Genomic DNA, 18810 nt, shown 5'->3' with positions numbered 1-18810 from the left:
GGTATGGTTCCACCCCAAAACTCTTGTTCTAGCTTGCCTTCTTTTCTTCAAGCATCCATGGATTGGAGCCTGCCTTTTATTTATTTATTTGATTTGGTAACCGGGGTGGAGCAGTCATCCAAATGGACCTATTTCAGTCTTGGCTTGGACGAATATAAATGACAGTAGACAAGCAAATTAACAAGCATTATGAATACAAACAAAATTTTGGGTGAAGATAGTAGCGAATAAATAATAATAAGGTACACAGTACTGGGGTAAACAGGAAGAGATGGTTAGAGTAAGCAGGGAAGAAAAGTGAAATAGTGATGGGATAGAGCACAAAGTGTAAAAGATAACAAAAGTAAGGGCACACAGAAGTTAGCTACATGCATTACACACAATGTTGAAGAGATGTCACTTATTAGTGTTGGGAAATAATTTGAAGAAAACAAAGGTACCTGACTGGTGAAGTGGAGCATGGGGGATTATGGGGATATATCTAGAGGAAAAGCATTTGCAAACTGACTCTGACTTGAGGCAATCTTTAAGTAGAGCATGAAATGATGAGTATAATGTGAGATCTTTAATATTAGTAGGGAGGTATTCCCAAAGTTTGGGCTTAGGATGGAGATGGCATGGTTAGTGCAATGAAGTCTGGTTCCTGGCCATTGAAGAAGTAGATGAATGGTTAAGACTTCTTAGATTTTAACTGGTTGTCTGAAGAGGTTGTAATCAAGGGAGAGCTGCTTTCGTCCTCTGATGATTCAGCCGAATCATGCCATTATGTACCAAAAAAAGAGGATGTGCAAAAGGAAGCACCTAAACTCCTCTTATCACTTCAGATTCTGACTCAGTAGATCGAGAGGACCCCACATTCCCCTCTGGAGGATGCCCTGTTTGGCTTAATATTAGAACTATTGCAAAAGAGGCTTCTCCCACCGATGAAACAGTACTGACCAAGACTTACTGCTTAGTACCTATTACATCCTGGGTGTGTGGTACCTTCATCTGGCAAACTAATTTGGTGGTCCGGTGATCATTTGAAGACCTAGATAATTGTGAAACAGTCTCGCAAAACCAGAGAAGATTCTGGTCATCCAAAGGACTAGCAACGCTTGGCAAAATCACTGGCAGTGGACTCCATAATTGTGGTGGTAGCTACTAAAAGAGAGAGCTGTAGAAAGACTCTCTTCCTCCATTCACCCAGTCAGTAAGGAGTCCAGGGTGATGGACAGACTAGGGAAGCAGGCATAAGCTTTGGGCAACTTAGTTTTAAGTGCCTTGAACCACATCACTCATGTGACTACTAGGTTCCAGGGAACTCTATCTCAGTGTGCTTTATTTACTTTGAAGAACCCTTTTAACTCATCACAGCCAAGTGACGTCTCCAGGCTTTTCTGCAGTTACCTCCTACTGTGCTTCTAGGCGTCAAATATTGCCTATTCATGTTTGCATTAATAATTCCAAAACTATGCTACCTACAAGGTATCAAAATTCTTCTTGAAGTATACATGATGGCAAACACAATTGTATTAATATTTGACCTCTGTCAATTAGTAATTGTTAGAACTGCAAGGTGATAATTTTTAAAGGCTGATGCCACACCCACTGGGAGTTAAAGGTACCTATTTAGAAGAGGTCTGCTGGAAAGAATGCGTTAAGACATAGTCCAGTAAGCAACTTGAAGCTACCTTGACTACTGTGTGTAACATAACTAAAGGCTTTATGCACCTTATGCACATTGTGGCAGATGGAGCAGCCAGTGCAGCCATTTCTGGCATGCAGGTGTGAGTCGCTCATGTCTGTCCCTATGTGAATTTGTTGACAACTTCAAGGCATACTTCACTAATGTTCCTTTCGACAGGACATCCCTTTTTGGCCTTTCAGTGAAGGAAAGAATGCAGAAATGTAATAGGATGGTAAGACACTTTCTGCCATTAGAGTAAAGTTCAAGCTTCCCCAGAGATTGTTTATTAGGACTCAAGAGGGACCTCGATCTCTGGTTCAGGAAGTCTAAGCATCAACAGTTTCATTCACTTTTTGACAGGGGTGTCTATAGCAGAGTCAGCCCCTTTTATGTACCCTGACTGAGAGGCAGAGAGGGTCTGCATAGTTAGGGATACCAAAGCCCATTTTCAGATCTTAAGCAACAGTATCTCTGAAGGTCTGCCTAACTGCTGTACTCTGGAGGAATTCAGGGGGATGCTTTTCCTTCCACCCGACCATGTGGCAGGCCATTACATGAGAGAAGTGAGTAAGAGAGGTAATATCCAAAGGCTGTTCCTTTCCAGTTTTTATAGCCCAATAAGCTGTTGCTGGACATCCCACTCAATCAGGAGAAAACCACTCAAAAAGACAGACTGTCTTTTAGAAAAAAGAGATCCCACCAGACCAGAGAGAGGGGCTTTATTCAAATTTCATTTTGATTTTGACGAAAACATAGGACTTTTAATTGCCTATCCTGGACCTCAGCCTCCTAAACTAGTATGTTCATAAGACCTGTTTCAAAATGGTCACAGCATAATTAATTCTGTCCTGTCTCAAGACAAAAAGTTGGATGTGTTCTATTGATTTTCATGATGTTTACCTTCACATAAAGATTGCAGAGGATTCAAGAAGATTTCTGTGCTTCTGGATAGTGGCCAGTTGCTATCACTTCAGGGTCCTGCCATTTGGTCTCCTCATAACTTTTATGGTGTTTACCATATGCTTAGCCATTGTAGCAGCCCACCTATAACTAAAGGGATAGAAGATTTTTCCATACCTAGATGTCTAGCTCATAGCTGCCATATTGATGGAGTCCCTCTTTGAAGCAAGGGACTGTCTCCTCAGTCTTTACAACTCCCCAGGGAAAACGGTCAACCTTAAAATGTCCAACCTGGCACCTGCTCAGACAGTCATGTTCATATGATGTGGGCTAGACACTACCCAATGTATAATTTCCTTACTGCAGGAAAGACTTCAAACCTTGAAACCAGGCTTGTCTCTGCCCTCCTCCTTCCTCCTCTTCTGCAGCTGTCATTCTGAAAGTTCTGGCCTTCATGGCTTCATCCATTCTGATGATTCACCTTACACATTTTCACATGAGAAACAGCAGTGGCTTCTTCAAACCCTTTGGTGTCAACGCCTCCACTCTCTCTAAGATCATTGTTATTACAAACTCATGCAGGTCTCACTTGAGGTGGTGGCTGTGATTGCCGAAGATTTCTGCAGTAAATTCCTTTGCAACCCCAAACCCAGTAATGATAGTTACTGTGGAGACACAATTCTTGAGGTGAGGCTCTATTATGGGGGATTGGATCAAAGTCAGGTATCAGTGCAATCATAAATGTCTGTAAGTTGAGGGTGGTCCTCCTTGTGTTGCAGGAACTTCAGGACCATTTTCCTCAAGGGATGATATCTGTCCAAATTGCTAATATGACTGTAGTTTGATACATCAACAAGCAGGAAGGAACCAGGCCTTACCCACTGTGTTGGGAAGCAGTGAGGGTTTGGCAGTGGGCGATGACCTTGCACCACTTTCTTGCTGCAGCACTCCTCCCTGGAGATTTACATTGCTTAACGGGCATGATTCAGCAGGACTCTCCACATGCCTCATATGAGTCATCCCTCAATCCAGTAATGGCCAATCATATTTTTCATCTTGGGGGTACCCATTACTACAGTCTGTTCACCTCTACCCACAACACCACATGCAGCAAGTTCTTTGCCTTGATCCCCCCACCAGGGCGGTGGTCATGGGATGCTGTCTCAGCAATGGCCTCTAGGGCTCCTTTATGCTTACTCCACTTTTTCTCATAATCCCCTGGTTCCTACAGAAAACAATGAAGTGCAAAGTGACTATTATCCTCATATCCCCTTTCTTGGTCAGACAAATCTGATTACCCTGTCTGGAACCTCATTTATGGAAATCCCCTTGGGTCCTGGATCATATTCAGGATTTAATCACTCACCCCAGCATTCTGAACCTGAAGTTAACCTCTTGTCTTCTCCATTTCCCATGATGGCCAAGCATGATTCCCTAACCAAGGATGTAGTTGACATCCTGACAGCTTTCAGAAAGATTCTACATGCAAGGTTTACTGCAGTAAATGGAAAAGATTTGTCTTTTAGGCTGATAAAACATTGATCCTTTCTCTGTGTCTGTTTCAGACATCCTCCATTTCTTAGCATCCATTTTGCAGTCCAGCTCTAGTTATTCCACAATCAAGGTTCAACTAGCATCAGTCTCTAATTTTCATGTGAGCTTTAGAGATCAGTCACTTGAGTCACGTAAGCTCTCTAAGGCATTTCTTAAAGGGATCTTTCTGTTTAGACTGTCAGTCAAAGAAACACTACCACCATGGGACCTGAATCTTGTTTTGGCGTCCCTAACTAAGTTCCTGTTTGAGCCTGCGTCTTCAGCACAGCTGAAGTTTCCCTAATGGGAACCTGTTTTCTTAGTAGCCACCACATCAGCCAGGAGAATCTCATAACTACAGGCTTAATCTTTATCCCCTTTATATACTTTTTCACAATGATAGGTTGCTTTGTAATCCAATATATCTCAAGCCCTTTATTTTCCAGTATTTTTCCCAACTACGCTAACAAAGATATTCCTAGACAGCTGAGATTCTACCTTCCCAAAACCAAACTGTTTAGGAAGGACACTATGGTTTTCATCTCCTTTGCATCTAATAAGCATGGGCTAAAGGTGTCAGAAAGCTTTTTCAGATGGCCTCAGACTGCATCTCCTTCATTTGCCTGCAGTTAAACAAGACAAGACCTTACCTGTAAACAAAAGGCACATTTCACAGCAGTGTGACAACTTGCACAGCTTTCTTCAAGTCTTCCTCAGTAAGTAACATTTGTGATGCTGCTCCCTGGTCCTCCATGCATACTTCATCATCATTACAAACGGGTGCTTCCTAAGGCTAGAGTATCTTTTGGTGCTGCTGTCCGTAGAGGTTTCCTCATGATGTCGTTCAGCTAGGGATTCAGAACCATATATCAGATCAGATGGACTATATGAATGGAATATGAACATCGTGTACTTAATAATGATTGATCCTTTCATCCATGTACATCAGATACGACAAGCCTCCTATTGTCCCCCTTTCTTCTCTTGTAAAACTTGAAGGAATGTTTGATTTTGTTGGTTTGTATTCCGCATGTGTAGTGATATCTAGCTGTTCAGGCATCAGTTGAGATCTGAGATATTTAAAGGGGCATGTACATTATGGGAGGGAAATTCTTAAGGGTCTCAAGGACCTGTATGTTGTATCAGAGGTGTATGAATGAAAGGGTCTATCATTAAGGTTAAGTATATAACTTTTACTTCTCCTGTATTATTGTTGAAAAATGTGATTTAATAAAGATGTTACAAAAAGGAAAAATATGACCAGTCTCAGTTGTAATGCTTTTGTGTGTTATGTACAGGATTTTACGTGGCTTTAGTTGCTGTACATTGTTGTAACTTTGGAGAGCCCAACCTACTTTCTGCAAGATGCTGATTGTGCTGCTGCTATCAAGTCATTGAGTGTGTCTGTCCTTTGGTGCATGAGTAATGCCCACCAAACATCTTTGTAAATTTAAGTGGCTATAAAGCTGTTGCACTGAATATTTAGCTGGAACTTTTCTCTTAAGACTGTTCACTGAAAAAAAAAGTGTCTGCTAGTTTTCTGTCTGCATTAAAATGCAACATATAAATCAGTAAGGCTCATTCATAAAACTGACTGGGCTTGAATGAGTACTAACTTATTATAGAAAAAAATAATTTATTTTTTAAGCTATTTATTTTGCATATATTTATAAATGAATTGGGATGTTATAGAATATTGTTTTAATGAGGAAAAAAAGGTTTGCTATAAGGCAACATACAGGTTTTTATTGGAGAAAGTACTTTAGAAATGGAAAAACTGAATACTGTTCTCTCTCTTAAAAGTGCATTTCTTGGGTAGATACATTGTTGCTGAGAAGGTTCCCATCAGTAACACTGCCTGTCGTAGCTTGGCTTGTAGTCTTGAGATCAGAATTTAGGCATGTTAAGGGGAATAACCTACTGGAAGTCCCCCCTCCTTTCTTTTTTCTGAGTTTGTGTGTGGAGGGAGGGGGTGACTGGCCCTTCTACCACCACAGTGACGCGAAGGTTATCTTGAGGAAGATGCCAGGAGGCAGTCTTCACTATAAGGTGTATTTGCTGTTGTGTAACTTGAGTGTATGTCTGCATAGATTTCCAGGAGGCTGACAGCCTTGCATTCTTACATCCTGGTAGGGGAATATTGAAGATGTAAAACATATTCACTCGACTATGTCAGTGTGTTATTCACTTCAGCCACCACATCTGTTGCCCCTTGTGGGATTTTATGGTAACAGACTTGTAGGCAGAAACAGCCATGTGAGGAGTTTGCATAAGGTTAAATACAAAAGTATGTGGTCATTTTGTATTAGTGCCTATGTAAACATTGCACTTTTAATAGTAAACTGCAAACCAAATAAACAAAAAATTAAGAAATCTTTTTCCTTCTTTTTTAACCCCCATCTGCCTTGGTTTTAAACAGTATTCTTGGAAGTTGGTGCATCCCACTGACAAGTATTCCAACAAAGATTGTCCAGACAATGCTGAGGAGTATGAAAGAGCTACAAGGTACAACTACACCAGTGAGGAGAAATTTGCCCTTGTTGAGGTGAGTATTACTAGAATATGATTTCCGTCTAGCAGCTGCATACTTCTTTGGGATATCTGAAGTTTCTTAAATTATTTTAGTGGCAGTGTTAATATGTATCATTTAATTGTCTGTTGTTAGGACTCTCCTTCCTCCAGTTTTAACATATTGTACTTTCATCTTTGTAATCCTTCCTGAAAAAGGATCTTCACTGTTTAGAAGTTCTGTATCACAGAACTGCTCATTTTGCATTGGACTAGTGTGGCATATTTATATTACTGTTTTTTTTACTTGGGTATGCCTTGTTGGGCTTTGCTAATGTAAAGTCTTGATTATATTCAACAGTACTTAATCTGGAAGATAGCACCTAGGTACCAGATGTGTTAGCTTAGCAAGCCTTCATACATTTTACTTTTACCTGCCTTACTCATTTTAGGATGGTATTGAAGGCCAGAGCTTATCCCAGCACTTGGGGGGGTGGGCATGAGGCAGGGAGAAGGTAATCTAGTGTAGGATACCATTTTTCAACAGGATAAGCGCACACACACATATCCCTACTTGCAGTTTGGAAGTGCAAACATTCACCTACAGAAATGTCTTTTGGATATAGGAGTAAACAAGAACACCTGGCAAAAACATTTGTGGATATAGAGAGGATGTGCAGACATTTTATACATTTTTGCCAACCTGATGACTATCTAACATCATACCCCTCATGGCCAATAAGCTCATTTGTTCCCCATCAACTGGACAAGTGTCAGATAGCAAACACCATCTAGTTCATTTTTTTTTTTTTTTTTTTTTTTGCTGTAAGCCATTCCAACATACAGCACCCAGTGAGAATCACCAGGGAAGAGACATGCAGTGGTCTGGCTGTGGAGGTCATCTCCTCACTACTGTATAGAGAGTTCCTCCAAGCAACTCTGCCCACTCCCCGAAACACTTATAGGTTCATAGGTTGGTACTGGGCTATCTGCCTGAAGGCATATATTAGCCCAGCCACGTTGTGCGGTATTCACCGCCCCTTTAGTAGTTCCCTAGACCCTTGTATTAGTAGCTAGTACCCTTGGCCCCTATCTAGTAGTGCTGTTGGTGTGATCCCCAGTGTGAACTTTGTTACCTATCCACTCATCAAGGTTCCTCTTGAAGAATGATAGTGAGGGGTCTGTCTTATGTAGATCGGGACCCTGTTCCATAGTAAGGGAAGTCTCTGCGAAGGGAATCTATCCCTCCAGCATGTTCTATTCATTGTTGTGTTGAGGTTTATATCCCTAGAGCGTGTAGCTTGAGTAGATTTGGTTTTGCTAAGATGGAGCATGTTCAACAATTCTGGTTTGGACATGGCTCTGTACGTTAGACAGAGATCGCCTCTGAGAAAGGGGTATGCAACAGAGAACAGTCTTAGCTTTTTCAGTCGTGCTGCATAGGCCAACTGTTTGAGGCCAGTAATCCTCTTGGTTAGGTACCTCGGTGGTCTCTCCAGCTGCTGGAGATGTTTACCCAGGTACATTCCAATTGGTGCATTGTACTCAATAATGGGTCTAATGAGGGAAGAGTAGAGGGGCACTATTACATCCTTAGATCTTGATGGGAACCCTTTCGTGATCAGATGGGTCACATAGAAGGATTTTCTAACCACTTTGGCAACATGGTTATCAAAGGAAAGCTGACTATCTACTTGGGTCCCTATATCCCTTATTTCTTCTTCAGATTTCAGGGGATTACCTCCTATGTTGTAGTTTGCGGGTACTCTGTTTTTTCCAAAGGGGATTACTGCACATTTTTTTGCATTTAGCTTGAGACCATGGCTTTGACACCATGCATCAGTCTCATTTAGGCCCTTCCGGAGGATCTCCATGTTGGCCGGAGACTCTATTATAGCACCCAGTTTGCAGTCATCCGCAAACATAGTCAGCCACAGCCCTTCCGTGCTTGCCTGTACTTCTGAGAAGTATATGCCAAACAGGAAACTTAGAAATTATTTTTTTCCCAGTCTGCACCAGGGAACTCATACAGTCTAGTTTGCCCACTGAGTATGGGGAACCCTACCTCTAACCCCTGTAAGGGATAAGCAAGCCATGCCCATTCACTTCCCCCCCCTTCACTTTACCCACTCTCTGCCTGACTCCTCCAGTGCTGGGTTTGTCAGTTGAGTCATGGTTATCTAGGCTGCAATCAAGACTCCATCACTCTGCACCGCTGAGGCAGGCGAGGATGTGCATACTTTCTACAGGAGACACACTAGCATTGGTGCTTGAGATTTGTAATGTAAAATGATACTACTACTCTTTATCTTTGGGAATGCTCTTCATTTCAAGAGCTTCTACCACAGCTTTAGTCAGGGCAAGTGTTAATTGTACTGGTCTACTCTGGAACATGCTTTCCTCCTTAATGTACATATTTGCATGATCTACAGTTTTGCTAGGATGTCTCCAGCTATTGCTGTGGAAAAAATGTAGGCTCCTCATATCTTCTTTAATATAAATGTCTCTCTGCAGTACATTTGCCATGGATAAATCCATCAGTTCCATATTATGCTGATTGGATACTCGCATTCAGTAGCCATCTAGTTTTAGTAGTAGATGCGCCTGTATTCTGTGGGTAACACCTGGCTTTACCTTTTATTTTCTGTATTTGTTATGTTGTAGTTTTGTATATGCCTGTTGTTTTTGTTACCCTTGAGTCCAGCTCCGCAAGTTCTGACTCAAGTAGTGTTGGTGATTGTATATGCCCGTCTGCAGAAGCCTGTGCAAAGACTGCTATCTAGCAGTTAGTTCCCCATCAAGTGTGCTGACAAGACATAGTAATGCAACAGGCCTAATGCAAAGAAAGTTGGAAAGCGCCATGGCAAGACTGGAGAGATTTGACTTCTAATCATTATAGAAAAGTAAAGCAAAATTGTACCTGTGGAAAGCAAAAAAAAAGCAATCTGCTGGAGAATAAAAAGTAACAAATGATGACAGAGATGTGGGACAGTCATATTGGTAAGGAGGGTTGGTGGAATATTGAGATGCATACAAATAGACATCACCAGTGAACAGCAAGTTATCTTTTTGTATAGCTAGTGAGATCCCCATCTAGAGTATTATGTGCAGTTTTGGAAACCTCATCTTTCTAATGTCAGGCAGGATAGATGCTGTTTAGAAGAAAGCAGCAAACATTGCACAGTCTGAACAAGAGGCTACATAAAGAGATGCCAGCCTATCTCCCACATTATTGTGTTCTTTCTGTTTACATCCTTCATTTTTTCTTAATGCTTTTTTATTGCAGACTATAATGTTTTTATTGTATAACAGTGTACCAGGGCATATCACTTTTCTGTTTTATTGTGATGTTTTTGGTTCTTATTTCTATCTAATATATGTAGCAAAACACAGTGTAGCAATGTTGTGTTGTTGATATTGCAATTCCTCTGGCCTAGGTTGTGGACGATAAGAGTATGAGGACCTCTCCACTCGTTTGGTCAAATGATCGCTAATTATATAAATAGTCTTTGTGAAGCACATGCTATATAAACTTAAAACATTATTATGGACTCCTTTAACTGCAGGTCTGTACCATCTTTTAGGAAAATAAATGTAAAGATCAGAGTACAGTTTAAAGTTACAAATTAGGTGGCTTATAGAAGACACAATAAAGAATTGTTTTACAGAAAATACACCTTCATGTAAGAGTAGTATTGTCAAAGACAGTAGGAAAATTCAAGGGTTCATGATATAGACCTTAGACACTTTCTGTGATGGGTAGGGGAAGGAAATACGTATACTTGCTGGTTATGTGGAGTCTGTAGATTATCAAATAACTGGTAATGTGTACACCAAGTGGGACCAGGAAATCTTTAATTGCTGCCAGATTATTTGTACCTTGAGCATTGTTTTCATCTGTTTATGTTGTACGTGTAGCTACATGGTCCTGTTTATTAGACATTTGTTCACTTTCTTCTGCTCTTATGTATTTTGTGTGGTATTATGTTTGATTGTGAATCTTTTATTAGAGAACACTCCCACCAGCCCCCCCCCTATAGACAATGAAGAGGGTCCTTAGTATTAGGCTTAACAAATAATATATTCACTTTGTCAGTTGATCTGTGAAGGAACTGCCCTTGATTGATCTGAATACCCCGCTCCCATCACACTATGGACAGCTCCTTCATTTGGTGTTTGTCTTTGCTCTCACTATGGGACTTGCAGTTCTATAATTCTGCATTGAGTTTTCATGGCTGTTTATATAGATATGGCTTCTGCTGTCTGCACATTGTAGCAACAACCTTAAAAAAGAAAGCTAACCACCCTCCGAACAGTTAGTAACCTGATAAGCAGACTCCTCATCTGTTCAGAAAGAGAACATCAGTAACAAAGGATAAATGGCTCCCTGTCCCAGCAGTGAACAAAAGTAATACTGCAGTCTGAGATCTTGCAGCTTTTAAATCACACATCCTTCACTTTCTTTTCTTGTGGCCTCACTATAACAACTTCCTCCAACAGTCAGTTCATACTTAGTTGGCCCACCTCTCCAAACTCCTAAGTCCAACCTTCACACCACTGAAAACAGCTTCTTGAATTTAGCCTCCGGCCTAACCTGTGGGAATTTTTCTAAGCCTAAGACATTCACTCTTGCCCTTAATTCTGCTCTAAACTTCAAAAATTATTCATCACAAAGCTTAATGTGACTGTTTCCAAAACAGTGCAGACACCTAGCACACTGCCACCGGTCGATACTATTCTCCTCCACTAATGCAGCCTTCAGTCTCCCTTGTTGAAATCCTCTGCACATTACCTCTCAAACCTAAACCATCCTACTTCCAACTCCCTCCTAACACCAAGATTTCTGCTTAGCAAATCTCTTCACCGAACACCTCTTCCTACCCTTTCCATATCCTCCACTTTTTATATAATTAGGTTCTATAATAGTTATTCTGGTATAATTTTAGGATGCAAAACATCATTTTTGTAATTTTAATTGCCATGTTGCTGTTACTTTTAATGTATATTCATATCAGTATTTCAGGTGATATTTTATTTATTACAGCAGTGCAATACTTGTGCAGCTAATATTTGTGTATACCTGTCTGTATATCACAAGGTGCAGGGTTTGATTCTCATCTGGGTTAAGCTGTGTATCACAAGGTGCAGGGTTTGATTCTCATATGGGCTAAGCTTAAATCTATGAACCTTTTGATGTGGTGGGAGGTTGGCATAATGGCCAAAGTGTTTACCTTATAAACACAAGGTCCAGGGTTTGAAACTCGCAGTGGATAATTGATTATGCTTAAAATGGCGCCTTAGGGCAGTTAGACTTTTACTAAACTATGAACCTATGTACCACCTGAGCAGTTATTCTGCTATTATGTATATCTTGTATGTTTTTTGTTCTATTGCACACCTATGGATAAGTGTTCTACCCCAAATAACAAATCTAAATAAATGACATAAAATAAAATATTAGGCACTTTACTGATAAAAGCCAGCTGCTTTGATTGCAGGGAACCCTTGTTGGTGGGTCACAGTTTGAGTGTAACCCCGCCTGCTGTTTTCAGTTTGGCTGATGTTCTTCATCTCACATTGCTGCAGTCCTTACACTTGGGTAGTCCGCTGTCCTCGGTCGGCCCGAATATCAAAGTATAAGGCTGACGTCGGTCATGGCGCTTAAGACTGACATCAGGACGTCAGGGTACAAATGCGCATGACCGACGTCATATCCTCAGTCTTTTTTGCCGCATGGTCCGATGCAGAAGCGGCGTTGCAAGTGCCGGTTGGCGTTCTGAAATTTTTCGAATTCGGAGTTTCAGACCGAAGTCAGAGTTGGCTAAGTACCCCGTTGGGGAATATTTTGGTTTTTTCTTGCCTCAGTGGTTTACCGGATGTCAGAAAAAGTGAATAACTGTATTTCTTGTGGGAAACAGATACCGCATAGAGATTATCATACTTTGTGTATTCCTTGTTTAGGACCTGAGCACGACGTTGTTGGGTGTCGCTTTTGTGCTAGGTTCAATAAACGCACTATTAAGCGAAGGTTAGATTGTGCCAGGTTAGTCTTCGGGAAGCGGTGCAATTATAATATGCCGTCGGATGCTCCGACGCCCGCTTCTTCGAAGAAGCGCAAAGACAAAGCAGCTAAACCCAGATTAGAAGAGTCGTCCGAACCGGACGCCGGTTCTTTAGTGGCGTCAGTGGAACCGGTGGTTCCACCGGAGACTTCTTTGGTATCTCAGGGGGAAACTTTGATATTGCAGGATGTGGCCTCTCAGGAGGCAGGTGAAGCTGAAGGGGCCTCTCAGGTTACTATTCTCCCCTCCCTTTCTAAGGTGGTTAGGCCCTCTCCTTCTGTTTCCAAGGCTTCTCCCAGGGGTAGGCCAGGTTTAGCTTCTGTTGGGGTCTCTCCTAGCTCTTCAGGATCTGTGCCCAAGAAGCAAATGCTTAAAATGGCAGAAGATTTAATTACATTGATTAGAGGTTCTTTGCCCCCTCCTGATAAGAGGCCTAGGGTTGAACCAGAGTTGGGGAGTTTTGAGCAGGCTTCGGATGTGTCAGAGTCTTCGGCTGAAGACTTGCAGGAGTATTCTCCTTATTCTGATTCGGATGTGGATGATTCTACTCCTTCTGCTTCTCCTCCTGAGGATTTTTCTTTTTCAGAGACTCTTCATTCCATGAGGGAGCATTTTAAGTGGGAAGGTCAGGACTTCTCTGATTCCAGGAAAAGGCTTAGGGAGTTTTTGCTTTTGCCCCAGCATAGGCCTTTAGCTATTCCGCCTGTTCTGGATGTTGTGGAAGATGTGTTTGCTGAAGCTTCACTTAATCCTGATTCTTTGCCTCCTGCTCCTGTTAAACCAGACAGGTATTACAGGGTACCTGAGGCTCATAAGTTTCTTTATAAGAGTCCTAAGGCGGACCCAGAAACTGTTAGTCAGGGACCTAAGGGTGTTAAGGCCTCTGTGGTAAAAAATCCGGTTCCTTCGGATAAAGAAGCCAGAGCTTTGGATAGATGGGGAAAGAAAGTCTATACTTCTTCCACCTTAGCTATGAGGGCTTTGAATTGCCAGTTTCACATGTTGAAATATCAGAATTATCTTCTTTCTCAATTGAAGTCTAAGGTAGATTCTCTGGCGGAAGGTATTGAGTGTAAAGAATTGCAAGATTTGGTGCATGTCTCTGAACAGGTGGGCAAGCATTCGTTACAATGTGGTTTTGATGCTGTACAGGCCTCTTCTAGGGTGGCTGCAACTGGGTCAGTTCTTCGCAGGCACGCCTGGCTGAGGGATCAGAATTTATCTGAACATGTTAAGGCAAGGATTTTAGATGCTCCTTTACAGTCTGATGTGTTGTTTGGTACACCTGTGGAGTCAGTCTTACGGAAAATGGAAGACAAAGCTAAATCTATGCAGACTGTTAAAGAGTTTTTGCAAGTTCAGCCTCCTAAATTTAGTAGGAATTGGCCTGCTAAGGGGTGGACGTACCCTTCTTATGATCAGTCTAGGAGTAGATCTAGACGTGGTAGAGGCAGAGCTCAGAGCTCCTTCAGGCCTAGAACAGGGAGTTCACCTGCACAATCTTCGGGTGAGGGCAGGGGCCAGTCCTTTCGTAAACAGGCCCAATGACCTACCTTTTCAGCTGCCAGATCCTTCTTGCCTGGCAGCACCTTTGGGAGGAAGGTTGGCACTCTTCAAGGAAAACTGGAGTCTGGTTACCCAAGACAGATGGGTATTAGATATCATACACCAAGGTTACAGGTTTTATTTCCATACCTTGCCTCCTTTCAAAGGCATGCCAGACGTTCCTCCTCAGCAAAGACAAGAAGCTCACAAACAAATTTCTCAGTTGCTTCAATTAGGGGCCATTCAACCGGTTCCTTTGCCAGAAGTGGGCCTAGGATTTTATTCTCGCCTGTTCCTAGTACCAAAAAAGGGGAACACGTGGAGGCCAATTTTGGATCTATCTATCCTCAACACTTATTTGGACATTCCCAAGTTCAAAATGTTGACTTTACAACAGCTTTTACCTCTGCTGGGCAAAGACCACTGGATGGTGACTCTGGATCTCAAGGAAGCTTACCTTCATGTTCCTATCAGACTAATTTGCAGGAAGTATCTGCGTTTTCGGGCTGGGACTTCTCATTATCAGTTCTCTGCATTGCCCTTTGGCTTATCTACTGCGCCCAGAGTGTTCACAAAAGTTCTGGCTCCAGTAATAGCTTTCTTCAGGCTAAAAGGAATACAGATCTATCCTTATTTGGACGATTGCCTGATTCTGGCCCAAGGAAGGGACGAACTTCTTCATCATTTGCATTATGTGATAGCAGTGCTAAGATGCCTGGGGTATTCTGTGAACGAAATAAAGTCCAGTCTAGTACCCTCTCAGGACATGTGCTTTCTGGGAGTGAGACTGAATACAGCATCCCAGATGGCCTTTTTGACCCCGGACAAACAAAAGAATCTTTCTCTGTACTTCCGTCAATTGTCTCATCAGTCCAGGCTGACTGCAGAGACAGTCCTTCAAGCCTTGGGGTTCATGGCATCTTGTATTCTAGTGCTTCCCAATGCCAGACTGCATATGAGGAAGCTGCAATGGTATCTCAAAAATGTATGGACACAGCACTGCCAAGATATGGACACTGTCATTCAGATAATACCTTGCATTCAAAAGGAGTTTTCGTGGTGGGCTCAGGAATGTCACCTAAACAAGGGACTCTCTGTGACCCGGCCAGAGGCGAGTCAGATTCTTACGACAGATGCCTCAGACACAGCTTGGGGAGCTCATCTAAATGGAAAATGGGTACAAGACACGTGGCCTGCCAGACTTCAACATCTACATATCAACTTGAAAGAGATGTTAGCAGTCCAATTTGCATTGATAGCCTTCAAAGACTTACTCCTTCCAGGGCAGGTGTTGGTTCTAACAGACAACACAACTGTCATGTGGTACATCAACAAGCAAGGAGGGACACATTCTTATCCTCTATGCAGGCAAGCAATGATTCTGTGGGAGACTGCTCTCAGTTTACAGCTGCATCTTCAGGCAAGGTTTCTGCCGGGAGCACAGAACTCCTTAGCAGATGTGTTAAGCAGAACAATTATGGATCCCCACGAGTGGAAATTGGATCCTCATGTATTCCAGAAATTGACAGTGTTATGGGGAACTCCAGACATAGATCTGTTCGCTTCTCCACTGAACCACCAGCTGCCAAAGTTTTGCACAAAAAGGTTTCATCCAACAGCCTGGAAAGTGGATGCTCTTTCTTTCAATTGGAGCAAGCTTCATGTGTATGCCTTTCCACCTCTGCCTCTCCTCCCAAAGGTACTTCTAAAGGTCAGACAGGACAAGCCAAAGATGATTCTAATAGCTCCGGATTGGCCTCGACAGTACTGGTACCCATTACTGAGAAGTCTGGTACGGGAACCTCCATGGCCTTTGCCTTCGATTCCACACCTTCTGTCTCAGGAAGCAGGTCATTTGCTCAATGTCAAGCTCCGCTCTCTTCATCTGACAGCCTGGCATATTCTGTTTTAAGCTCTGGAGAGTCTCAGCTTCCACAGCAAGTTTTGAATATTATTTTGGAGGCCAGAAGGCCTAGTACAAGGAAAGTGTACGCAGATAAATGGAAGAGATTTTTATTTTGGAGTAAAGCAAAGGAATTTGATGTTTCTAAACCTAATTTAAGTGTGGCCCTTCAATATCTTGTTGAGTTATTGGACAAAGGTTTGTCTTTCTCTTCCATTAAGGTTCATGCTGCAGCGATTTCAGCACATTATGACTGTGTTCCACCTTTGTTTTCTCATCCTTTGTTTAAGCAATTCCTTAGAGGGGCAAAGAATTTAAGACCCCCCACGTAGAGCTCCTACTCCTGCTTGGGATCTCAATTTTGTGTTGGAGAAACTCACTCTACAACCTTTTGAGCCTGCAGCTACTGCTGAATTGAAATATCTATCATGGAAGACTGCTTTTTTGTTGGCCATTACCTCTGCGAGAAGGGTTTCTGAGTTACAGGCCCTTATGGCAGTTGAGCCTTTCTTGATTTTTCATAAGGATAGAGTATCATTACTTACTAATCCTTCATTTATGCCTAAAGTGGTTTCTAGTGTGGCTTTAAACCAAACTATTCATTTACCTACTTTTTATGCAAACCCTCAAAACAAAGGGGAAAAGATTTTGCACACTTTGGATATACACAGGCAGTTGAGATATTATTTGGACAGAACTAAAGGGTTCAGGCAGTCTCAGCAGTTGTTTGTTTCTTTTGCTTTGGGTTCTCAGGGCAAACCTGTGTCAAAACAAACTATTTCTAAGTGGATTGGGTTTTGTATTGCTTTCTGTTACTCCCATCATGGTAAGGAGATTCCAGCTGGGATTAGGCCTCATTCCACTAGGGCTACTGCCACTTCTACAGCCTTTTTAAGGGGGGTGGCAACTAAAGATATTTTGGAGGCAGCTACTTGGAGTTCAGTGCATACTTTCTCTAAGCATTACCACCTTCCACTTTACTCTAAATCTAGGGCTGGTTTTGCCACTGCAATTCTACAGGGCATTTTGGCAGCTCCTCCTGCTTTATAGCTTTGCCATCCTCCCTTACCTCTGCTTTGGGATTCTACCCAAGTGTAAGGACTGCAGCAATGTGAGACGAAGAACATAGTACAGTTTTGTACCTACCATAAATGTAGATGTTCGAAGATCCACATTGCTGCAGTCCAATTTACCCTCCCTCCATCCCCTCTATATTTAGAGGCAGTTGTGTGGTTTGGGTTGCTTTTATGGTGGATTTTGTATATATTGTACATATGTTTAGTGCAAGGGTGGCTAGTTGTTTTTTGGTGTCTTTTGGGTTTCACCTTTCCTTTTAGGGTCTTCTGACATCTGGGGCAAGAAAAGACTGAGGATATGACGTCGGTCATGCGCATTTGTACCCTGACGTCCTGATGTCAGTCTTAAGCGCCATGACCGACGTCAGCCTTATACTTTGATATTCGGGCCGACCGAGGACAGCGGACTACCCAAGTGTAAGGACTGCAGCAATGTGGATCTTCGAACATCTACATTTATGGTGGGTACAAAACTGTACTTTTTTTTTCTCTAAAGCTCTCATACTTGAAACATGTTTGTCTCTCACCAGCACATGTGGCATCATGTACTGCAACAGGAAAGGGTGCTAGCAACTTTGCTTGATGGTACTTTTCACCTAGTCATACATTTCAGATTTCAGCCCCAGTGCTCTTCATAGAAATGTTTGTATGTTTGATGTCTTAAAAAAATTAACCCACAGTATGTGTAAAAGTACAAGATTATGACCCTCATTAACCAGGACCCGCTCTGGCATTGACTTTAATGCTTGAGAAAGGAGCACAATGTGAAGCAATGCTGTAGGTGTCAGCATTTCACTGTGACTACTAGAAGACAAAGGAGGAGATGATTTTGACCTCCCTTCCTTCTCTGAAAATGGTAGTAGTTGACTGTATCCAGTAGAATGGTGGGAGAATCTCTTGTGTATTATCAGGATATTGCTAGAACCATGAGAAGAACATGGAATGCAGACATTGGTTGCACTCTTTGTGGTGGGAGCAAGTGTCCCGGAGATAGCCTCATGGTTTTTGCTCATCATGATATTGCTGTCTCAACTAGTGACTGGTCACAATTGCACACATCCTCCATTTCAGCATATGGGAGCGGTGTAAGAAGTGCTTCCCTGGCAGTTATCTGGGGGGGTGCATTCATGGTGTCAAAGCTACCTTTCAATTAGTCATAAGAGTTTGCATATATTGTAGGTGTCACCCACGTGTGGACATACCCAGTCTAATGCTGGAGTAAGGAGAGGGTGTCACACTTTCTCTGATTAGGAAAGGGGTACTGGTAAGATTCAAAGGCTGATAATGATAGCAAGATCTATTCTCCTACCGCTTTTTCCCAAAGGAACATTCTTTTGGAGAAGCCCTCAGCCTTATGACATTTAATCTTGACTGATTTCTGACCTCTCATGCCTTCTATCCAGAAACAGATTATTGAGTACTAGTGAAAGGAGGAAGAGGAACCATGGGTCATCCCACTCTCAGAGCTGGTGTTTACAATATGCCATAAAATATTCATTTTTATAAACTGGAAGCACCAAGTTACTGCTCTCTTGGCTCATAGGAGTACTGATGTCTTCTACAAAACCACCAGCAGAGTGGAGTGGAGTGAGAACCTCCTGTGGGCATTGTAAG

At 42.2% G+C, this 18810-nt stretch overlaps 1 protein-coding gene across 1 annotated transcript in view; it reads left to right on the top strand.

Annotated features, from left to right (window-relative positions):
- Positions 1-18810, top strand: part of CYFIP1 (cytoplasmic FMR1 interacting protein 1) — a 2370671-nt gene that overhangs the window by 984798 nt on the left and 1367063 nt on the right. The window contains exon 12 of the mRNA XM_044072062.1: positions 6522-6647. Within this exon, the coding sequence (XP_043927997.1) occupies positions 6522-6647 (126 nt within the window). The remainder of the gene's footprint in view (positions 1-6521; positions 6648-18810) is intronic.

This window comes from Protopterus annectens, chromosome 5.part0 (genome assembly GCF_019279795.1).
Source record: "Protopterus annectens isolate FY-2018-M chromosome 5.part0, PAN1.0, whole genome shotgun sequence".
In the NCBI taxonomy this organism is placed as follows: Eukaryota; Metazoa; Chordata; order Ceratodontiformes; family Protopteridae; genus Protopterus; species Protopterus annectens.
The sequence above is the reverse complement of the archived record's forward strand: the minus strand, read 5'-3'. Positions and strand labels throughout refer to the sequence as shown.